Below are 26,013 nucleotides of genomic sequence, written 5' to 3'. Positions count from 1 at the left end.
GGTGCGCAATTCTTTTTTCTACTAGATTTTATTCTATTTTTAAAAGTTTGAGTAAACAAAAATCATGTCTATATTCCGAGTTGCCATCCCACGTAGTGTTATATTAGAATATTCGAGAAAGTTTAGGGGAGATCACTCCCGGTTTATTTTATTAACAATTAATATTGTATATATTAATAAGTGTCTCCTCACTACTGTACGAATAAAAGCTTGTTAACAGTTATTTAGTGGCGCTTTTTATATAAAACGAAAAAAGTTGGCTGAGACGATGTGAATTAAGACACTCTCAAACATCTATATATATAATTCTCTTCTAGGAGACGTTAAAAAACAAGCTGTACGCGCGCTCCCTACCACCCCACCCCTACATGGTCTGGTGAGCTTTGGTTCACGCTAAATGTTTACAGTCGTAGAGCCGGGTTTAATGACGATTACTAGGGGCAGATAATTTAGTTTGAAACTATTTTAAACTTAGGGGAAGTAACTAAGAGGAGGCTGTTTTCACGGGGGTGAGGGTAGGGGTTGGGGAAAGGGGGGGGGGGGGGGGTATCGTCCTTAACGACCAACTGATAGTATTTTAAAGCAAATATTTTCAGTGGCAGCATTGGTACTGTCGAATTCACAAATTATGAATTACTGAAAAGTAAAAAATAAAACAACTAAATAGCGGTGTATGATGCCGCGTCTCGGCTCCTTATATTTAATACACCTTATTTGAGCATTTATTAAGCGTATCAGACTTGCACGGACAAAAAAGGTGCACATGTTGTCATTTTACAGCCTACATGTTTTTTGTTATAATGTATCTGCAGAAAGAATCCAGGGCACGAAAGAGAGAATGTATGCACATAATTAAAATATTAATGGTAAACATCTTTTTGTTTCAGAATTATATCTTAAACATGCTCACTTTGTTTCTAATACTTTTGTTCGCAGCTCATATAGGTTAGTATTGTTTATTTTTTAATTACAAATAAGCTTTATAATCCGTTTAACATCATTTTCATTTGTTGTATGGCTAGTCTAATATACTCGTTTCAAACAACATTAATCGGCTACATATAAGAACAACATTGTTACCACAAAGTGCCTTTACATTTCTTTTACCGTTTTTGTCTAAGAAATTAATCGACTGTTTATATTATTTAAAAATATGAAACGTTTAGTATAAATGTAATGATCCAGTGATTTGTTTTTAACAGACGCAACCAATTATCTGCTAGCGAAACAATACGTGCAATTTAAATTTGATTCAAGTTACTTTAAATGCACTGAAAGTACACAGATAATTTGGAAACTACAAGATTTTGAGATTTCTTGTGAAAAGTATAACGAAAATTGCACTTTTATATCTTCTGAAAAAAATGTGTCTGCAAGATTTATATATGAACAAAACCAAGGTCAGTGCAAATCAACCTTCTATATACATAACGTCACAAGCGATAAATTTGAGGGATTATTGTCTTTAACTACTTTCGAACAACAAACACATGACAAGAAAGAAATGATAGTGGATTGCCTTGTACATTTTTACGGTAAAAAAACCATGATTTTGTTAATACTCTTTTGTAGCTGGATTTTTAGGTGGATGTATAATATATATATATATAATATATATATATATATATATATATACATATATATATATATATATATATATACATATATATATATATATATATATATATATATATATATATATATATATATATATATATATATATATATATATATATATATATATATATATATATATATATATATATATATATATATATATATATATATATATATATATATATATATATATATATATATATATATATATATATATATATATATATATATATATATATACATATATATATATATATATATATATATATATATATATATATATATATATATATATATATATATATATATATATATATATATATATATATATATATATATATATAAATATATATATATATATAGCGTTTTTGTGTGAATGTTACAATTTTTACGTGATTTAGCTGATTTTGTCAGTGTGTTTTCATTTTAGAAATGCTTGACTTAGACTGCATAACAGAATTCAACAAATCAGGCTTGTATATCAAGTGCTCAACAACAAAATACTATAACATTTTTGAAAGAACGATGCGAGTCAAATATGTTACAGTCAGTAAATATTATATTACCTTAACTTATCTGCGCCATATACATACATATGTACATATATATATATATATATATATATATATATATATATATATATATATATATATATATATATAGGTTAACAGGTATATAGATATAACCGGGAGTAAATTCATAAAAAAATGTATTATTATAATTAAGGAGGAGACCGAGATCAACAGACACAATCCCTGTCTTAACAAGATTGCATTTATTGATAACTTGAATAGAAGCAAACCAGAATGTTTTCAGTTTATTGAATCCAGAAAACTAGGTGTTGGTGTTCATGACTTTGCCTCAACAGTATATCCAAATGTTAACAAATACGACCATGATGAAACTTTCGGAGACAGCGTTTTGCACAATATTAACATCGGTAATTAAATTTAAATGTATTGTGTATACTACAATTACTAAAGTATGTGTTTGTAAAAAAATAGTTTCGTAATAATTATTATAAACCGACCCTTTACAATAAATAAATATAACATTTTTAATTTTTTAAATTGTTTTATAATTTTTATCGTATATGTTCATACTCTCAATTTAATATTTATGTTAAAAACTTATCTTCTTAGATCACACAGAACTATCTGTAACTTGCAAAGATGAAGAAAATAATAACTCAACGAAAATATGTACCCTGACCAGACATGATAAAAGTGATCTATATACGTTTGTTGAGTGTTTAGTAAATGAAAATTTACTAGTCTCAACACAAGAAAGAGTATTTAAATTTTCGTATACATTAGAGCATGAGAAAGGTAACTATTAACTTGTCAAAAAGTAGTGGGCCCAATGTTATAAAATGTATCCATCATGAAAATTAAGTTTAGTAACCTCAAGAAAAGAAAATGTTAACACATTTTTAATTATAATTTCAGTGCACGTGAAATGCAATGCAATCAATTCTTTCGGATGGAAAGAAACATATGAAAAAACATATATTACATGTACGTAGTATTTGATTTGTAATTGTATCAAATTATATTTTAAAAGAAATTTCAATGTAAATTCTAAATTGTAAGATGCACACAATCAAGCAGGTAGTAAAAAGCCAATTTAAGCAAAATATTCCAAAGAAAACTATTTGTATTTGCAGTATGTTTAGCTAACTCTATGACAAGCGCGGTCATTTAAAAGTGGAATAAAAACAAGTCAATAAAGAAACACCTATTAAAACATAAAATTAAACTACTAATGTCATAGGTTACATTTAGAGTGTCTCCATAAAGAAGCAATTTTACTTATTGTAGAGCGCCATTTCATACTCTATAGCTGTTGCATATATTTTATAAACATGATGTTTCAAAGAAATCATCGAAAATTATGTGCACATTACATATTGTTAAACAAGGTTGTCGCCTATAAACAGGTGACCTACTTAGAAAGTAACGTGCGTCATTATATTGATCAATGTAAACTTACACCTTAAAGGTTCATAACTTTGATTCTGCAATCAGTGAATAGGTCCATTACCAATATTATGGTTCTCTAAGATTTCGCAACGGTTGTTAAAAAATCCCAAGAAAAGAATATTATTTAGTTTAAAATCAGTATTAAATAGGATTACCCTTGGTTTTTTCGTTTTAACAATTAAGTGTTCGTTTCCCACTTTAAAATCTCGCATGGTGTTGAAACTTCATTCTTTTTATTGATTTCCATGAAGGTAGTTTTCCTATGAAAATCTAAATATATATTTCCAATTGTTTTTAAGCATGTGTAAAAAAATAAACGTTTTTTGACTACTTTGAATGATATTTTACAATATTTTTTAACACAATACAATTTACATCCCAAAATGGATAATGTGACTTCGTAGTTACTAAATATAATTGAATAATTAGATTAGTTTTGTTAGTCAAACATACAGTCGTATATACGAAGTATAGTCTTGTAATCGTGCAAAAAAAAAAATCGAGATTTTTACTAAACTCGACGTTTTACACCTCACTGATACGGTAAAAACATAATTTTGCAATCTTGTCCGTTTGTCTGTGTGTCTGTCTGTCTGTCTGTTTGTCCGTGTAAACACAATAACTTGAGTACCGTTACTGCTAGGTTGATGAAATTTCATATATAAGTATTTTATCAAAATCGTAGATCCTGATCAACTTTTGAGCGATTTCCGATAACCGAAAGTTGTACTTTTCCTACTTTGAATTTTTCAAAAGCCTATAACTTGAGTACTATTTCAGATAGATAAATGAAATTTCACATGTAAGTAAAAGATCTAATTCTCTACCTTTTGTTCAATTTTGAGTAATTTCTGTTGACCGGAAGTAGTAATTTCCGCTACTTCCGATTTCTCAAAAAACAAATGTAAATTTTTAAAGTACTAATAATATTGTGCACTATTATGCACTTTTTTATTTGGCGTTCACTTGGTGTGCAATTAATTTTTCTACGAGATCTTATTCTATTTTTACAAGCTTTTATTTAACTCACTTCCTCGTCAGTCGTCAGTCGTCAGTCTGTCTAGACCGAAACGCAGGAGTGAAAATTCGGAAACTTCTACTTGACCGATACGTTTCACATTTGACACGTGGGTCAAGACATGAAGACAATGCAATTTGAAATTAAATTTGACTTAATTGGATACCTAATTAATTTTTTATTAATTAATTAAAATTTGGACCGAATTAGTAGGTATGTCTAGCCAACCACACCACACGCGTCATTAACTTCAATAGCTGCGCAATGTAGGCGCGCAATGGTTTTTAGTCATGTAACTCTATTGTAAATAAAACATGTAAAGTACTGAAAAAAAAATTCATAAAAAACGTTTTAATAACAAGCTTTTATGTAATGATGCACTAAAAAGTAGAAAATAAATTATAGACTACTATTTAAATAACTATAAAGAAAAGCGTGGGTTTCTTCCTTAACATTAGTAAAGGTATCCAATAGATACTAAAGTGACCCACGCTTTTCTTTATAGTTATTTAAATAGTAGTCTATAATTTATTTTCTACTTTTTAATGCATCATTACATAAAAGCTTGTTATTAAAAAGTTTTTTATGAATTTTTTTTAAGACTTTAAGTATTTAAAATGGATTAAAAATCATGTCTATAGCCCGAGTTCCCATCCCCTGTTATTTTATATAAGAATATTCGAGAAAGTTTAGGGGAGATCACTCCCGGTGTATTAACTATCAATACACAATGATAGTCTATCAACAAACAGTAACAATCACACGCTTAATCTAAGATTTTTTTTTTCATTTACAGACGGAAAGAAATGTCCATCTAATGACTATGTTCCATTCTGGATTGTGATATCTCTTCTAATCATTGCTATTGCTGGCATTGTAATTTTATCAATACGTTTATGTAGAAATAAATCAAATGCATTGGATTTAGTAAAGCAGGAAAATAATACACTACTTGGCAGAAAGTAATTTATCGCTACTATATTTTATAAACATATTTTTTTGTTGGTACCGAGACAAGAAAATTATAAAAATCTTTTAAGATTTTGTTCACAATAAGTAAGTACTAAACAGAAAAACATAATTTAAAACCAATTTGTGTTTTCATGGAAACAACAAAAACATCCACCTTTTGAATGTTTTTTTCGTCAGTTTTAAAAAACCTATGGCTTTTTTCCTTTTTTTTATTTTAAGTACTTATATTTATAATGCTTATGTTTCAGTATATATTTAAACTTGTATCACGACAATGTTTTTCCAGACTGCTGGTCTGAATTCTACTAGGTCCGAAAAACGCTATCAAAATTCCCTCAATGCAAGAGTTGTATTGTTACCTTAAGAATACACAGAACATTTAGTAATTATAGTACTGTAAAATTATTTTTAAAAAAGCGTTTTAGTGTTAAAAATCGGCTACCTAAGAAAAATTGTAAAACCAAAAAAAAAACAAGGTCAGAAAATATCATTTCTGTGTGATTTGTAAAGCCAGTTGGAAGATTTTGGTGTTGCTGATTGGACTGAAATTACAATTAACGAATACCGGAATTATCCAATTAGATAGCCGATGGTAAACTTTTTCAAGCAAACGTGTATAATTAGAAAAAGAAGAAAATTTGTTTTTTAAAACTTATGGTCATACATTTTTTTTAACCTGAAATTTTTTTTCTCATGTAAGTTCTTATTTTTCTGAATTAAGAATTGGACGAAAAATTATAATTTTGATTATTGTTTTATGCTCATAACTTAAACAGTGGGCCTGCTGAAGTATTATACATTTAAAGAAAGTCATTTATTTTGTATTTTTTGTGCACAATTATATAACAGCTTTTTATTAAAAGGTTTTTCAAAAAGATGTTTGAATAGCACTTTATTCAAAAGCGTACTCTCAATGTTACTGTTATGAAAACCCTGTAGCGCCACAAACCTTTTTAATGCACGTATAGACATATTTAAATGTAATGTATTCGTTTAAAATTACGATATATTATTCACCTGTTTATTTATTCTATTTTGACATTATTAAAGTATAAATAAACTCAAGTTTTGAATTACACTTAAATTCCATTGCCTCTACTTTGTTTTACATATCTAGAAGATCAATAAACATTAGCAAAAGGGTTCCTGGTTGGGTCTGTTTACGATCACTTTAAAGTGATATACTGTTTACTTAATGATTTACATACTAAATTTAGATCAATCGATAAGCTTTACATTAGCATATACATTAAACATTTCGTTTATACAATGTCTTAAACATAACGTTCTTATTTGATAAAAAACGTTTTGTTATGCACATTCAGAATTTTTAATCCAGCTCTATACAGACACGTGGACACTTTAACTTTTATATCACGTAAATAGATATCAAGTGTTACGATTATAAAGGCGGGTAGTTTAAAAAAAAATATACATAACAGCACTCTGACGTGAAAATTTCACGCTTCAATAAACATAACCAACTGTATGCGTCTCAGCTATCTAAACATACAAAGTGCTATAAGCAGTCCGTCTATGTCGGTAGCTTGTTTAATATGTTTGTGTATCCGATATTATCCCAAGTGTAGATATATTTAATATTTTTGGATGGTGTTTAGCTTTTGAGTTTGTTTTACATTGTAACAAATATCCATAGATAGCCTCATTTATCAAAGCTGAAAATATAAACTGTGTCTGGTAGTCTTCAAATATTTTAATCATACTTGTAAAAAAATTATCCTTTAAATTGTTTTATATTTTTAAATGTAATGTAAACAACCATACATGACTGCGTGAACTACATCACAGGCGAAAAAAAAGTTTTGAAAGTAATAATAGCCCTAAACGTATCCACAGCCGTAGCCGTAGCCGTAGCCACTGCCAATGCCGTTGCAACTGCCACAAACATATGAGGGTACATATCGTATCAATCGAACGTCAACATTCACAATCACGAAAGAATACGTATATTTAGTTTCAAGTTTCTTCACACATATGGCTACACACTTACTTGATGCAAATGCACAATGTTTCTATCTTCCAGATGTTGATATCATATTTCTCACGCCATCTATACCAGACAATATATTTCTTACAATCCCTAAACGAAGTCAATCTCTCAATGGAGCCATATATGTCATACTTCCTTACACCAAGACTATCAAGACAAGGACTAACTTACACCCAATAAGCAGCAACCAGTTTCTATCCAAAGTCGCCACTGTCTTTCATACGTATCTCGTTTCTATGTGTTCATTGCTCATGTGCACCAATGTTCATTAACACTAAGGCTAGGTTAGGTTAGGTTAGTTTAGGTTAGGTTAGGTTAGGTTAGGTTAGGTTAGGTTAGGCGATACTATTATCTATACCTATACCTGTACCTGTACCTGTACCTGTACCTGTACCTGTACCTGTACCTGTACCTGTACCTGTACCTGTACCTGTACCTGTACCTGTCTGTACCTGTACCTGTACCTGTACCTGTACCTGTACCTGTACCTGTACCTGTACCTGTACCTGTACTTGTACCTGTACCTGTACCTGTACCTGTACCTGTACCTGTACATGTATCTATACCTCAAACTATAACTATACCTATAGCCATACCCTTACCCAAACTTATTCCTATAATTATGCATTAACAAATTTGAGCATTACGTTTATTAAATTATGAAAGTACTATTCTAAACTAAAATGTCTGTGTTTTTTAGGCCAGTGTGTGATTGGTTTGGGGTGGGAGGGGGGGGGGAAAGTTATAGCGTACCTTAAGACAAATTTACAAACCAATGAATAAACTGGTTTCGTTTCAATATTGATTAAGACCTATTGAATTCTTGCGTATGTGTTCTTATGGCAGCTCATTTTTTTCACAAAATGAAAAATCGATTCTCTATTAATACGCTGCTTAAAGGTTTAGGCCCATATGATAATAAGTTTAAAACCTAGCCCTTATTTCACTTTAAATGAAACGTGTTGACACGCATGTAACATTTTTGTTACAATCTTTCATTCCCAGTGTATATATTTGCAATTTTGTGAATGCTATTCGGTAAGTTTAGTTTTGTAAACAATGTAACTTATTTAAATTACAATATATATATATATATATATATATATACATATATATATATATATATATATATATATATATATATATATATATATATATATATATATATATATATATGTATACACTAGCCGTCCCGGCCAGGCCTTGTACTGGCCTCTGTTATAAACTTATTAGTAAAGTAACGTGACTTGTATGTTTAATAAGCAGCATATACACGGCATTGTCCGGGTTTAGGAATTATATTTCTTTTCCAATTAAATGCCCACATACAAAATAGGCCGTCTGCACAAATTACAAACTCTATGTCTAAACTTAACCCTAACCACAACAACCAACCACAACCAAAACTAATACCAAACAAAAACTCAAACAAAAACAAATGCAAACATAAACGTAATAATAAACGCAAACACACACGCAAACACAAGGCAAATACAAGTTGACTTTCCATAAGTTATCGAGGCAAAAAAACTGTTTAAGAGGTCTCCTATTTTTCACCACCGTAAAAGTCTTATCTGGGGACGGAGTGGTCTAGCGGTAGAGAGCTGGAATGAACCAGTGAGTCTCAATTTTGAATATGGGTACAAGTCAGTAGACCGTCTACCCAACTCTGACGGGTAGGCTACCTATTTCACGTAAGGGAAAGTAAAGGCGGTTGGGCATAATGCTGACCACATCATATCTTCATATGCCGAGGTTACAGAAATAAGTGAACTCTACTTCACTTGCCCTATAGACCGTCAGGTTTAAAAGTGAGCTTACAACTTATATCTATCCTTCACACTCTGATAATCTGCACGTAAAAAAATCATTCCCAATCATCCACCACCGTCAGCTGTTTTCTCATCGTGTCCTTTCGCTCGCCATTACAATGTTAGACTACGCAGCAATCATAGTACACACTTTATTTGCAATACTTGCTTTCACATTCACATATTTCACATAACCATCCATTGAATTATAACTGGTATTCACCTTTCTACCAAGTAATAATATATTTTACTATATTCTTTTACTTATAAAAAAGCAAACAAATCAAGCTATATCTTTAATCTCTTAACAAATTTGACAACGGAACGACCTCTGGGCTCTGATTAGCCTACTTGATGAATTCATTGATTAAAAACTATTTGAATAAATGTTTATCTGTGCAAGTAATACTTCGTTTTTAGAAGATACTGGCACGATAATGTTGTTTTGATAGCTGTATTCAATTATTAGGAGGTATATGGACTATAAATAATGTTTTTAAATGTTATATTCTTTTCAGCTGTATCATAATAAATAAAGTGAAAGCTAATGCTTTGTAATGGAAACACCTAATATGCATCAACGCTTAAATTCCAAAAAGTTGATGTCAGTCTATTGTACTCATTAATCAATCTTTTGTTAATGTAATCAAACTATGTATTCAAACTAAATTAAAAACAAACATTGTAAAACTAGACAAAAGCTTTTATTAATACAAAAACATACAAAAATAAAAATGGAAACAATACTGCAAGCATCAGCAATTGGGGATATAGAAACAATTAAACGTATGTTGCAAGATGTAGAAGATATTAATCTTGTTGGTCTTGTTGATGCTAACGGCAACAATGCTCTGATACTAGCCACACTAAAAGGACATGAAGAAATAACGGAGTTACTCATACAGAATGGAGCTTATGTTGATCACGCTAATGTAGAGGGCATGGATGCTTTAATGTTTGCATCACAAAATGGATATGAGAAAACGTTTAAGTTACTCTTACCGAGACTTCAAAATCCTTCAAAGCTGTACTTAATGGATGTGGTATTTTTAGCTTTTGAGAATGGACATACACGCATTCTAGAAATATTATCCAATTTTGTTGAAGAGAGATACAAAAGGTTAGAGTTCAGTAACCAGCTGTGTGACATCTGTTCTATTTTTTTAACTGGTACGTATATATAAATTTTTTGCAGTCAACTTGACGTGCATTTTATTTTTGCTTTTTTAATATAAGGAATTAGTCCATTGCCTGTATATTTACTCAAAATGTAGCTAAAGAAATATTTTGAAAATACAATGTAATGGTATTTCGAACCTATTTTTACAATTATACAAATGAACGTTACATAAAGGTAATGGAAACGATGTTTTGTAATTGTAGTTATTGGAGAATTTTCTCTATAATATCTACAATTCTAGTGCCATCAAGAGTTAAGGTTAGTTACACTGTATTAACGTATTAAAATGCTGACCCAAGTCAGCTAGAATATTTGTTTTCAGCCGATGCAATTGTAATGCATAGTATATAATACACATTATTTACAGAAATAAATATATAATATATGTTTATATATATATATATATATATATATATATATATATATATATGTGTGTGTGTGTATATATATAGACATATATATATAAATGTAACAACTGATACTTACAAATGTACTTTTGTATCGAGCACTGGGTTGTTGTAAGTCTAACAGTGAGATCAGTGGAATTATTTCAACATTAGTGGATGACCCAAAATATCAAACGTTGCAATTTGTAAAACAGTAGGTGACCACTTGTTACAATATTTATTCTTAATATACTAGCATTTGACATGTGTATGTGTGCATCAGTTTTAGACAATAAACCTATCTCTAGACTGTTGTGAAAGCTATGTATGTCATTTAAATGAATGTTGTAGTTTTTGAAAACAGATCTGTCAACACTTCGATTATCTATTCTTGAAATCGAAACCATTTATATATTATTGTGTATATAGTTAATGAATATGAAATATTTACTTATGTGTACACATTCGCTAGGCCACTCTGTTGCTACATTATTCTGATGAGTCAAATACGACTAAAGCAGGTGAGCCGAAATATAAAACTTTAAAGTTTAACCCCCTGAATGTAATTAAGATTACTGAACTTTAAGTAATAACATTCTACATATTTAATTTCCTGTATCCATAATAAAAATTTAAGACACGATAAAACTATCTAATTTAGAATGCGTTATTTGTTTTAACGTCCATTTTTTTTTTCATTTTCTATTGCAGATTCCAGATTTTGATAGCTTGCTCAAGAACACTTCAGCTATAATGGCAGATCTTAAAAGCATGAACGGATTTGACGCATTTCTATTTTTTATCTGTCAAAAAACTTTAAAAAAGATTTACTTAGCGATAAGAGAGAAATATGTAGAGTGTTGGAGGGAAAAGACAAAAACTTTCTTTCATTCTCTACGTGATTACAGTTATGCAGGTATGCATACACATCGAAGTTAATTCCAAACTGTATTATTTAGTTTGTGTAAATGTAATTATGCTATGCTAATACATATACTCTCTCTGATTATACGAACAATTTAATATCATATATGTAGCCTACATATATATATATATATATATATATATATATATATATATATATATATATATATATATATTATATATATATATATATATATATATATATATATATATATATATATATATATATATATATATATATATATATATATATATGTAATGTTCACTATAACGACTGTAAGCAATCGACCAATACATTTTGCTATACAGCTTTTCGTAAAATAATCCAACCTTCTCTAACATTTTGCACATTTGTTTAAAATGTTTTCTGATGTATCAACAATATCAGAAAATATATTACATACACAATAGTTTTTGAAGAACTCATTCGTGTTTTTTTATATTTTACTATAAACTCAGGTGTATAATTAAAAAGAAAAAAACTTTTAATAAAAAAATATATTTTATGCTGCAAAAAATTACGACTAATACAAACTATGTTGACAGTATTAGTGATTATAAGCGTATATTATTGTTAAAAAGGTTTTTACCACATTTGATAAATATCCATCTTTTTTTCCAATTAATAACTGAATATTCTAATCTGAATGCAATATTATACTTCTAAAGCTTTACACGCGTAGCTTTTTTAAGAATAATTTAAGTGAAATTCAACTTTTAAATTTCATATATATATACATATATATATATATATATATATATATATATATATATATATATATATATATATATATATATATATATTGTGTGTTTATAAGGCAATAGTCACAAATATGTACAAATAGCAGACCTTGAAATTAATATTTCATAAAACTGCAATGATATTGAAGCCTAGTTTTCAAGTTTTACAACTCAGTATTCTTGTAAACTACAGATATTACTTTAAACCACTTAAGAAAAGAAAATCTACTCAACACAACCACAGCTGGGTTTTCACTCTCATTAGTTCGTGATACACTATATCTATTTGTCAGTGGAAGTGACAAATGCTTAGAGTTTGCTCAGGTAATTACTTTATATAATCTGTCTTAACCTAAGCAAATGACGATGTAACCAATTTTGGTAAATTGAATATTATTATAATCAAACGAAACAAAAATATTTCTTTCTCGAAACCGGTATTTTTCGATGACGATAAATATGGATGTGACTTTGTTACGAACATAAAAGTTTGCAAAAAGAATAGCAAGACATTTTGAGCACGTATGTCTTAAATACGACATGTTAATCTAAAACATGTTATATTAATCTGTTAAACACTTGTAACATTTTTTTGTATGAACTTTTATTTTTTAATAATTGATATAGCTTTTACAATAACATTGTGTTTGGATTATTACAACATAAACTGGTAAGAAGTTATTGTGCCAAAAATTTCTTGTGGAAAAGTTTCTTTAAATTCTGTATTAGTTGTGTCGGTCTGTATCTCAACAGCAGTGGATTCTTCGATTCGTTTATCATGTCTTCGTACAAAGAACTAGTGTATTCATTTGATTCAGTAGATACCTGAGACACTTTTTGTTGGCTGGAATATATTTAACTAATGTTTTTGACTTGAAGCAGCAAATGTGTCGGGACTGAATGTATCGATTTATTTCTTTTTTATGTTCATCTCGACAATTGAGTGTTTTGGCTTTCAATTTTTAATGTTATTATGGCTTTATGTTTTTTTGAGTTATCTCCTTAAATGTCTGAAGTAGATTTGACTTATGTGTTTTTGTAACTATGTGTAGTCGTATAATAAAAACCCAACTATAACGTGTTTTTCTTATATTACAGCAATTGGCTAAATGTAGCGTGGTGGAATTATTTAACGAACATTTCACTTTACATAAAAATGTTCAGGTACTGTTAAACCATTATGTTTTAATGTTGTATTTGATAAAAAATAAAAATAAACTGTGTTATATAATAGCGTGTTAAATATGAAACATAAATATACACACAAAGTAGTTCTGCTTTATAAATAATATATATATATGTGTGTGTGTGTGTTTGTGTGTGAGAGTGATTATTTGCGTTAAACAAATTGTTATTATAAAGATGTTTTAACATGTGAATAACTAAATCAGAATACAGACGTATTCTATTAATAAGTCTATTTTTTGTCTTATTACGTTGTGAATTTTTATTTTAAAATACCAACAAGTATTATTTAAATAAAGACCGTTCATATTTAAATTTTTACCTTATATTATATTTCTGAATTAAGTATAACTTAACTGTTTAACAGAGCACTCAGTCACAATATGTTAATGGTAAAATGATTTTGACGTTAGACAACATAGCACGCAGGAAGGACGCCAAAAAATTGGTTTCTTTCCAAAATTTGAAGCATGTAAGTATTTTGTACTATTCTGTACAATAAACTTGTCTTATGTTGATTACGTGTGAAATGTTTTTTCCTTTTTTTAAAATCACTTCTTATCGCAATCGTTGCCATCTTGAGGCAACTATTACAATCATACTATGGCCTATTCTGAGTATCTTGGTCATATCTTAAAACTACGGACGTTCACTCTTTTTGTTTTAGAAAAAAAGAGACACGTTATGCTGAAGAACGATATTTTTCCTGTCAATCATTATGCTTTAGATATGTAGAGACAGGCTATTCGGAAGAACGATGTTTCTTTCTAGGAACAAAACATACAATGTGAAAAAATGTTTCGTTTAAACATGGTGGCAGAGTAAATATTACCATTTTATTATATGTATACATTTTATTTGCAGACATTAATGGAACTAAAGTTTAAAGATTCTTATATTTCACTCATTGCAAAAATGATACTTTTGCAAATTATAGAAGATTCTGATACATTACTTGTAACAACAGGTATTTTTTATAAAGTGTTTACATAATATGTTGTTAAGCAGGATACATTGTAGAGGTTTCACTTATTTTTACGTTTTTTGTAACATTCTTTAAAATGTTCAAACAAATTCTCTACCACGTTAATGAATTTATCCGATTGATATTTAAATTATATAATTCATTCATTTTTTCATTTTATAAAAACGGGCTAAAAACTGTATATTTAGGTGAAATACATTGTGTCTTGTGAAATACATTGTGTTTTGGTTGTCTCTTACAGTAAAATCTCCTTAAAACTATGTAATATTATTTACGTGATACTGTTTGATTTTACATTGTTATAAGTAGTTACGGTATTGCACCTAGAGATAGATCTTACATATTGCAAATTAAGGTTTACTTAAATAATATAGATGAAATACAAACCGTGATTGAATACATAAAAGAAGCGTGCAAAGTACCTGATAAACGCTATAAGGGATTCCATCGTTCTGAACTACTTCAAGCCCTAGCGAAATTTGCGAAACATCCTGAAGCCTACCAGGAGGTAAATATTTTAATTTACGATTACATCTGTTATTTTTTAATAAACAGAAAAAACATACAATAAATTAAGCCTATCTGTCTAATAATGAAAACGTAATTTTAAAAATAAAACAACGCGGAAACCATACGTAATTATTGTATATTTAATAGCATGACTTTCTTCATTCTAATTTGCAATATTGACACTGTTCAGCATGTTTTTATGTCAGTAATATGTTCTAAAATGTTTCTTCGTCAAACGACAATCTGCAAGGCAGCAGTAGTTTGATTTTGAAATATTTTCCCCTAGATGAGTTGCTGTGCCGAGCTCACAAACTTCTGATCCAAAGTCTGGATTTTTAAAATTACCAATAATACGATCTCACCCTACCACTCACATCTATATTTCATTATAATTTAATTATTTATAATTATTTTCTTTCAACTTATATTTTACATCACAGATAATTATTAGAAACAAAAATATCGTAGGTTTAAAACTTTTTATTTTGTTTCTAATACAATATAGACAAAAGCAATATAGGAGTACAATATAGGAGTAATCTATTAATGCCGTCTTCGTGGCATATATATATATATATATATATATATATATATATATTTATATATATATATATATATATATATATATATATATATATATATATATATATATATATATAAACGCATGTGGTCAAACCTTTACAAAAAAACGGAGTTCAGCTGGTAATTACTTACCAATTTTTTTTAACCATTAAAACTTTCGCATCTCCGCAACAACACGTAAAGTAGCACTATAACTTCTAAAGTCAGAATAGACTTTCGGCTTCATTTAATAAATAAATTATAGTGCTCAGTACACCTAAAGGAATAGTGAGTTGTAACCACACAAATGTTTATAGCTATCAAAATTTATATCAATTTGCTAAATGTGTTCAGAATGTAGGTGGATGTCAATTTCTTATTGTTGTGTATAGAGTAAACTGTTTTTTTTTTACTTATTGACGATTGCATATAGATTCTAACATAACTCTAAATGTTTTCATTCAAGGTATTTTTATAAAAAAATGTTATTGTCATTGCGTAATCTAAATTTTTAAAATGTTCGTTTGTAAACAAGAGAATTAATTGGATATAACACATTAAATATATGATCATTTATTGTGCTTTAGATTACGTGTAAATGTTAATGTCTTTTGTAATATGTACAGATCATTCCTTTACTTGACACATTGAATAATGTTCTTGATGAAGAGGATCTGGAGGAATTGGAACACACGACGGAATGTTTGAAAGAAATGAGTGGAAATTTAGAGGCAAGCCAACTAATTTTAACAAATCAAGATTTAACATCGAGACTGGTCCAGCTAGATAATTCTGGAAATAGTGACATTGATCAAAATATCAACGACATATTTTGGAAAGGCGGACGATCAACTGGGATTCTGACTACTATATCAGGTATTGATATGCATAGGGTTTTTATTAGCGATTGACATAACTATATTTACACGCTATTAATTTGCTATATAAAATTATATATGTCATATTATTATAGACTTACCTTTCATTGCTATTTATAATCATCTTACAAAATTGTGATTCCAAGAATTATAATATATATTTTCTTATCAGGCAAAGTTGTATCTGATGAATTTCCAAAGCATTTTGAAATTGAAACAGATGATATTGGAAAAGGTTTTTTCGGGAGTGTACATCTTGTCAAAGACACGCAAAAACCTGATGAACGAAAGTTTGTAGCCAAAAAACTCAAAAATCTTGCACAAATGGTAGTAATTTTTTTTTTAGAATGATTTAAAATGTTTTTTCTTTGTGTTACCATTTCATAGTTTATGTTATTACAAATTATGTTTCAAAGATATTTATACAGGCTATCTCTCTGCATGAAGCTGAGGTTCTGTTAAAGACAAAGCATCCACGGATTGTACAATTTCATGGATTTATGAAACAAGACGACACTTTTATCATCTTTTTGGAATATTTAAAACATGTAAATAGTGATTATATTATTATATGGTTTAATTTTTCTTTATATTTATGCTTAATATACAATTTTTCTTAATAGTATCTGTGATTAAAATAATTTGTCATGATATAGTTACTAAATTAGTATCATTTTACTTTAACATGGAATAAAGGTTGATAAAAAAAACTACGGTTATAAACAGTTATAAATTATGAAATTTTACATATACTTCTATAAAATATATTATTTTAACAGGGAACGCTGGCAACATTTGTTTCAAGGAGAGGTTTTTTAGAAGAGACGTTGACGCGACAATTTACAATTCAAATTCTTGATGGTGTACAGTACCTGCATAAAAATAATATTATTCATAGGGATATAAAAGGTGATAATGCACATTATTATAGAAAATATGAGCTTGTTAAAAAAATTAGATCGAAGAGAATTGATATGTAAGCGATTTTCTTAATCTATCTACACTGCTACTATTCGGGAAAAAATAAACAGAAAATGTATTAACTCTATAAAAACTTACCACTACCAAACAATGATTATACTATTTTTGTTACATTCTATTTAATCATAGTGTTGACTGTAAAAGGGTGAATTTTCAAATTCAGTGAAGAACAGAGGTGTAGCGAGGGGGTGGGGTGCGGGGGGGGGGGGTGACACCAAGGCAAAAAATAGCAAAATATATAGAGAAAAACTTGAGGGGGGGGGGGTGCAAATTGAAAGTTTGAGGGGGGTGCAAATCGAAAACTTGAGGGGCGGGGTGCAAATCGAAAGCTTGAGGGGCGGGGGGGGGGGGGTTGCTAATCAAAATTTGTTACCGGGAAGGGTCGCTACGCCTCTGGGGGGGGGGGGGGTCGACACCATTAAGTGCCGCACCGGGTGACACCCGACCTCGCTATGCCACTGGTGAAGAATAATAACTTTTATCTGCTTTCCCACTTTTGTTTATATTATCATGAAAATGCAATATTACGTTACATTTAGGCAACAACATCTTAATGGTAGATGAGAGTGCCGTGAAGTTGACAGATTTTGGAATCTCCGAGTTTATGGATGACCATGTTGCGGCAACAGATGTGGGAACAGTGAGGTATATTGCGCCTGAATTAATTACTTCAGACGACGGCAGGATAACTAATTACACCAGCAAGGCTGATATTTGGTTTGTATTTATAAAAATAAAAATTACACTTTTGAAATATATTTATGTTTTCAGTTCAATCTTTGCATTGCTACGGTTTTTTTTTATTTTATTTTGATAGCTAGGATTTTATTATTATACAATTTTGTATTTAACAAAATGTGCAAAAATAAAAAAGTTGGTGCTATTTTATCATTAATATAACCTAAATTATTGCAGTATACTCAATGTACAAAAGAAATATTGTAGATGGTATACTGCTTAACATATGTGGAAAGTTTATATTTATATGACAAAGGGTTCCAGAGCCTTAGTTATTTGAGTGTTTAATTTTGCGTAAAAATAAAAAGTTAGGAGAACGTGAAAAGAAGGTTGGAAAAGGCACTGTGCGCCTCCGCTTATAGAAAACAGAAAAAGACATCTTGTTATGTGTGGAAGAGCCATTTGAATAATAAAATACGTGCTGATTTATGATGTAAGATTAAGATATATTTTCCAATACAAGCAGAAATTATTTATGCAGCAGTTAATGAATTGATGACTATTAAGTATTACATATCTTGTTAATTGAGTGTTATTCTCAAAACAAGATTTATTTTTTTACTCGTTTTTCTCACTTCAATACAATGCCTATCTTTTTTAAATTGTAACCTTCACAAGTGTATTGCCTCTTGATAATAGCCTACTACACATTCCTAGGTACAGCACTTTAGTTTAGACACGCCACCACTCCTCCCCATCCCACTCATCCCCAACGCTGGGTAGTCCGTGAAGAGCCGATGAGCCATGGATTGCCAATATTCATTCAACCGTGAATATATATATATATATATATATATATATATATATATATATATATATATATATGTGTGTGTGTGTGTGTGTGTGTATGTGTGTGTATGTATATATATATATATGTATATGTATATGTATATACATATATATTATTTATGATTGACGAAATAGCCCAGATATTTCATATCAAGGACAAAATATATCAGTATAAAATATCTCAGGATGAATGAAAATAAAGATGATGCAATGTTTCAAACAAAATGTTTCGATGCAAAACACTTAACGTTTTACATCTTTCTAGGAGCGTTGGCTGCACTGTTATAGAAATGTTGACAGGAAAACCACCCAACTCTTCAGTCCCTACACCACTGGCTATTTTAAGAATCGCCAACAGTGAGCCGCTACATTACCAACTTCCTCCATCTTCATCAGTTTACTTACAAGAATTTTTAGACAAAGTTTTACACAGAGAAGCTAAACACAGACCAACGGCTGACTGGCTGCTGAAGAATGATGCATTTGTCAATGAGGACTACGCCATAAGGGTAATTTTTCTCTGACAATTAATGTAAGAAAATTGGAGAAGCTTTTTAGTTACAAATACATTGTACAATATATCAGTTGTATTTTTCAAAACATCATAACAGATATGCCCGCTTCAAATATTGATGTATATTTACGTAATACTTCATTTTATCTGTCTACAATACGTGTATAATGTATTAATTAAAATGTGTGTATTTTAATTTTAGGTTATTATAAAATCCAATACTTTTCTTTAATTCTCAGTGGCGCAAACAAAATATCAATACGGCATTTGACATATGTATCGTAATATTTTATAAAGTAATTATTTTGATTTTGTTTTGATAACTACACAGTTTCGCCTTTTTAAAATTATGTATCACTAAATCATAAGGTTTAAAAAATTAAAAATAAACAGAAACTAATTTTAAAACTAAATTTGATTTCAACCAATCTGTGTATAAAATAAATTTACACCTTAAACGTGTACAACAACTGCCATCCCCGTTATTTGAATGACATCCTCGTATAATCCTTGGCTACCACCTAACACAAAATGCTGAAGTGATGTAGCTGTTAAGCGATTTTGTTTTTTTACTCAACTAATCGACACACCTTAGAAATAATGTCAAAATGTTCGATCATATACCCTTGCCGGGCCGGCGCTATCTATAAGGCGAACTAGACGGCCGCCTAGGGCGCTGTCCGTAGAGGGGCGTCAAAATGGTTGGAAAAAAAATTGAAAGTTTGAGAGGGGGGTGCAAATCGAAAGTTTGTCCCCGGGTGCCGGGAACGATCGCAACGCCTCTGATAATACGGGGCACGAAACAAATTGCGGGGAGGGGGAGAGGCGCTTTTAATAAGTTTTGCCTAGGGCGCTAAATAACCTGGCACCGGCACTGTACCCTTGTCCCTACGTACTTACATAATAAACATAGTGTAAGTATAATCAAAATACTATTTTGTTTCGTAGTTGGTCTTCAAAATGAATATAAAATAGAGTCCATGTCTTACTATTTTAATTTGAATTATACACCTGATTTTGTAAAATAGAATGTGGATATCTCAATCAATTTAATTACTGCTTTGTTCCACGTTTATAAATGTATGTAAATGAATATAAAACATTACGTAAACAGTAGCATGGGCATGGTAATAGTTTTTAAAGTAACGATAACATTGCAGTTGCTAGAACAACAAACATTCATGAGAAACAAGAACAAAATCCGACGACAACATTAGTTTACGGCCGGTTAGACTATTAACACGAAAAACTCGAATTCGATTCAATAGAATCAAATCTGACATTGACGACACGTCTGTGCAGACATTAATACAGCGAAGTATACGTGAACAAGTGCGTCCAGATGAAATCAAACTGTTTCATGGGACCAGTCATCAGAGCGTCGTTTCAATTTTAACTGATGGTATAATTTTAAATGATGGACGTGAGCGTCAAGATTTCTCACATAGTGATGGGTTTTACCTATCGTATGTGCTCAGCCATGCCAAGGAAAGAGCAAGGAGCAAATCAAATACGCCAGCTATTATCATTTACAAGATTAATAAGAGAATTTTTAGCGAGCATCATAGGATATTAGAGTTCTTTATTTTATTTTATGTAATAGTATAATAGTTTACACTATTTTCAAGTATTTAACTTATGCTCAAATATAAAATCTTACTATTATGTGTATATCCTGTTATATTAAAACTGAAACCTTTTATTTAAATTGTATGAATATATCCATTATGAAAACAGTGCTAAACTTTATTAAAAGAAAATAGGCAATAAATTTTGTTTGTTTTACAGTACACGATAATTTAAAATGTCTTTTTTTATATGTTTTTTTTTGGTGCTACATAATATATTATGACATGGTTGAATGGTAGAGCATAAGACTTATCAACCCGAAATTATGGAATTTGAATCATGTTTGTAGGCCGTAGAAAATCAATGAATGCACCTCGTTCTGATGGGTTTATTACTCACGTTAGGGAAAAAACATTTTATATTTCATATAAAACGTTTTTTTTTATTCTGTTTCAGCTTTAACTAAGCTTTGTCAGCTTTAAATGTTTATCAATTTATATAAATAGGCCTATTTTACAAAGTTGAAATATATTCACTTAACCAATACATTGTATTTAAACCATGAAATAAAAACAGTTTTCACCAAAACAAATTAAAATAGAAAAAAGGGTGTATCTTTGATGATTAAGAACATTGAAAATGCAAGGGTTCACTTAATTAATTATGTATGTTTTATAAAAAGTTATATCTTTTTAGTTTATTGAAATGTTTAGTATTTTTTATTAATACATATGAATTAGTTTATAATTAAACACATTTTTTAAAAATAAATTACATTAACTTTTAATTTAAAACATGATTATCAATTAATATTTAGAATAATAAGTTTACTACATATTTTATAAATAAATTTTGCTGTGCTTAAACGCTGATAAGTTGCAGTGTATATTACGTCTACACATATAATAATCTACACTTCTGAATTCGCTTTGTGTTTGTAAACACCTATTACAGTTATTTAGTTCAATATCAAATAAATCGCCTTTAACTCACCATTTTTGCTGTCGTGAAGTATAAAATGTAGGCTAAGAGAGGAAGGAATAAATACAGTATTTTCATGCAGATTTGTTTGAGTGCAAAACATTTGAAGAAATACAGAGATAATTTTAGGCAGCCGGTAGTTGGTGGCTGGACAGCAAGTCGTGAGAAGTAAAGAGATACTTTTACACTTAAACTACAGTCACTGCAGATTATAGATATTGCATTGTCATAAGATAGACAACATTAGGTTGTACATCATGCAAACTTTACGTCTTTAAACTCAAATACAATCAATGTACTATGTTAATCTTGTGGAACGGCATGATCTTATAGGAACAAACTTGTAGTCGGAGTCAATAAACGCAGATAATAAATTTGAAATCAGGAAATACAACAAATTCACTGTCAAAAACATTTTTAAGACAAAGATCTTAGTTATAACATATTTAAACTTTGCTCATTGCAAACACTTACTCGCGACTTCTTCCAGATTTGTTCGAATTGTTGTTCATATAGTTATTATTATTACTACTAACGACTGAATGAATGTTTGTCTTATGTTATAAGTTAAACATCTTTTAGCTAAAAATGAGTCCAATATTACTGACATAATTAACTTATCGATCAACAAACAGCACATACATTTAGGAGCGATAAAAATGTATTTCATAAACAGGACTAGGCTACACTGAAAACTATTGTGTTAATGCTTGTAAAACTATCAACCAGTAGTCATGTTTCGTGCTAAGCTTGCGAGACAAATCATTTAATTTCTATTCTTTTAGGAGTATGCCACGAGAAATAAATCACATACTGACCTAAAAAATATTAAACCGTCTGATGATGAACTACCTGTGAAAAATGTCGAGTTTTTTAATCAGCTTTCAAAAATGCAATGCTTACAGCAGCCACTAATTAGGTTAGTTGTTTGCGTAATTACGTAATCAAAATTAAAATAGTGGATTACATGTGGGATAAACAAAGTGTGATAAGGTACTATGATAAGTTTGATAACATGTTATTATTAATATGATAGGTGAATATGAAGTAGGAAATCCATATCTTATCAAAGCATCCGTTGACGACAACTTTTATCTATGGGCAATGTTTATTTAACAAACGAATCAGTATTCCAATAAATAATATATCCAGATATATATCAAATAGGCGATCTATTGAATTACATAGTGTATTAAAACAATGTGTCTCATGTTTAGTTATAGAGACTCTGATAGCATGGTGCATATAGAAGTGTGGTATTCATATTTTTTCTTTACGCAGCTGCAATCTGAAATAATTATGTACTTTAAACAGACAATGGCAGGTGATGATTCTCACTAAACTATGTATGTGTAATGAATAGTGTAGTTCAAGGAACTTAAGTTATATTCTTTGTATATTTGTATGGAAAAACGTTCTTCTTTATTTAGGGGAGTTAATCATTGAGTAAAATGTCAACAATCAACACAGTTCGAAGTTTAATTTTAGCCAACGTCATTTAGTATATGCAGATATTCTACTCATAGTTCGAGTGGCTTCTACTATCCTACACTAGTATTCCACTAAATCTCTGCTCTAAAATTCAACCTTATATCCAACTTTTCAACTTTAACCTAACTCGATTGTAACCTGGACTATCTTTAATGCCATCGTTTTCAAGCTAACGTATTTTGAGGCTAAAATACCATAACTCGTGATCGCTCGATTCTTATAGTTTTTCATATTGGTTCTGCTTGACGAACGTCTTTGTTTTCTACACAATTCTACCCATCTCTTCTGCTTGATTTGTTTCTACACATACCTAAAGTTGCATCATACACAGACTGACTCTTTCAAGAAAAAAAATATGCATGATACAATCGTGTAGGCTAACTGTATTGTGTATGTGAGAGACTAAACCAATCAACATTTAACATTAATGAACCATTGAGTTACCTAATCGTAATTTGTACGCTGGTATCATCTACGATACCCCCCCCCCTCTAGAGGTTTCTAATGAATGCATAGGATTAAACGAACAACAGGTCGCTTTGATGAGTGTGATCTCTCTCAATCTCTTTCAGTATATATATATATATATATATATATATATATATATATATATATATATATATATATACATCAACTAAAATTAAGTAAACATATTTTTAAGGCCATGTGACATTGGATAGTATAGATATGAATACTATGGATACAATATTTTTTTTGGAATCGGTCTTACTCTTACAAAATGATATATTCTTTGCCGAGAATGCTGTCATGACGGTTTAGTTACATACACGTTGATTACGATACGTGCTGAACTTTGGACTTCTTATCTTAACATTGATACGTCATGTTTATGTAAAGATCGCTTATCAATTATCACATACACACATTTAATTAAAATTATGTGTTAGACGTAGTTATCAGCAACTGTAGACAGTGATAGGACTTTGAAAGCCTGAAATTAACTAAATATCTTAGTTGATCACAGAATATACTTACACCTATGTTAAAACAAATATTTCATACCCTAATATATAAACCTAATAATGTGTTTAAATAAAAGTGTGTTTAACGGTAAGTAACCTTGGAAATGAAATTTAAGTTAAGTAAATGACGGAGTTGCCTACCTGTAATTTAAAAACAAAAATGGTTGTAAGTGTGAGGTAACTTTGCAAAATAGGTGTCTTATAAAGAATGTGAGAATTAGTTACCTTGCATAATGAATTAATACAATAATATTGGTAATCAATTATATTTGACAACAGTCTATTTTGTAAAAGTTCGAACCCTCGGGAAGATGAGGCTCGTTAGCTGGGGACAGCCACTCTTCTAGGAGAGACAACTCCAAAATCAAACAACTGCTGCATAGCTGTTTGTTCTTGGTTGGACAAAGGCTATGTATGCAAATCCGAAAACACTCTTCTAGGAGAGACAACTCCAAAATCAAACAACTGCTGCACAGCTGTTTGTTCTTGGTTGGACAAAGGCTATGGATGCAAATCCGAAAACACTCTTCTAGGAGAGACAACTCCAAAATCAAACAACTGCTGCATAGCTGTTTGTTCTTGGTTGGACAAAGGCTATGGATGCAAATCCAAAAAGAAAAGCAGACTGAAATCGGAGTAAATGCCCTCAATGACGCTTAACAAGTTGACAAGTATAATTAATTGTACTGGAGGGATCCCTTCCAACACTAAAATTAAGAACGAAGAAGAAGAAAAATAATCAATAACATAAATTTCAAACCCTACACTTACACCTACACCTACACCTACCCCTTCATTTTTTCCTATACATACATATGTATATCTAAGCCAATATCTATACCTAACCTATTTATAACTTGTCTTTGAGCTATATCCACCCATATCTCTCTGAAAATGACGGATGAGTAATTGATTGTAGGCAATGTCCTACTCTCTCTCTCTCTCTCTCTCTCTCTACGGAAACATGAGCTTGGTCCGACTAATGGCACTCTTCCGAAGCCACGTGAAGGCCGCAGTTTAAAGTCAAAATATCTTGTTAGGGTCGAGAGCAGACCCCTTTTGGTTCCCGGAAGTCTTGCACCTCACCCCCCCCCCCCCCCCCACGCTATAGCAATGCACTACTGCAAATATTTGGGCGGGGATATGTACAAGGGGGACAATTAATGTGGGGTGGTGGGGGATGACCGGAAGCAGTTTACCGCTTGT

General features: G+C 30.1%; 3 protein-coding genes across 3 annotated transcripts; all 3 read left to right on the top strand.

Moving 5' to 3' along the window:
- Positions 1–895: 895 nt before the first annotated feature.
- LOC131944116 (uncharacterized) lies at positions 896–2,780 on the top strand. Its single transcript, XM_059304626.1, has 5 exons — positions 896–945; positions 1,203–1,535; positions 2,048–2,163; positions 2,344–2,484; positions 2,760–2,780. Exons 1-5 carry the CDS (start codon positions 903–905, stop codon positions 2,778–2,780), a joined length of 654 nt encoding a protein of 217 aa, XP_059160609.1. The 5' UTR covers positions 896–902.
- A 7,365-nt stretch (positions 2,781–10,145) lies between these two features.
- On the top strand, positions 10,146–11,731 carry LOC131944115 (putative ankyrin repeat protein RBE_0220). Its single transcript, XM_059304625.1, has 2 exons — positions 10,146–10,531; positions 11,689–11,731. The coding sequence occupies exons 1-2, from the start codon at positions 10,146–10,148 to the stop codon at positions 11,729–11,731; spliced, it is 429 nt and encodes a 142-aa protein (XP_059160608.1).
- LOC131944114 (mitogen-activated protein kinase kinase kinase 2) lies at positions 11,140–21,814 on the top strand. Its single transcript, XM_059304624.1, has 14 exons — positions 11,140–11,191; positions 11,450–11,498; positions 12,836–12,966; positions 13,741–13,806; positions 14,195–14,299; positions 14,692–14,794; positions 15,187–15,320; positions 16,510–16,759; positions 16,934–17,088; positions 17,190–17,309; positions 17,541–17,670; positions 18,282–18,459; positions 19,535–19,778; positions 21,809–21,814. The coding sequence occupies exons 5-14, from the start codon at positions 14,225–14,227 to the stop codon at positions 21,812–21,814; spliced, it is 1,395 nt and encodes a 464-aa protein (XP_059160607.1). The 5' UTR covers positions 11,140–11,191; positions 11,450–11,498; positions 12,836–12,966; positions 13,741–13,806; positions 14,195–14,224.
- The last annotated feature ends 4,199 nt before the right edge of the window (positions 21,815–26,013 follow it).

Source organism: Physella acuta, unplaced genomic scaffold (assembly GCF_028476545.2).
Source record: "Physella acuta isolate Inbredline_101_S28 unplaced genomic scaffold, ASM2847654v3 ptg000481l, whole genome shotgun sequence".
Taxonomy (NCBI): Eukaryota; Metazoa; Mollusca; class Gastropoda; family Physidae; genus Physella; species Physella acuta.
This window is presented reverse-complemented; position numbering and strand designations above follow the sequence as displayed.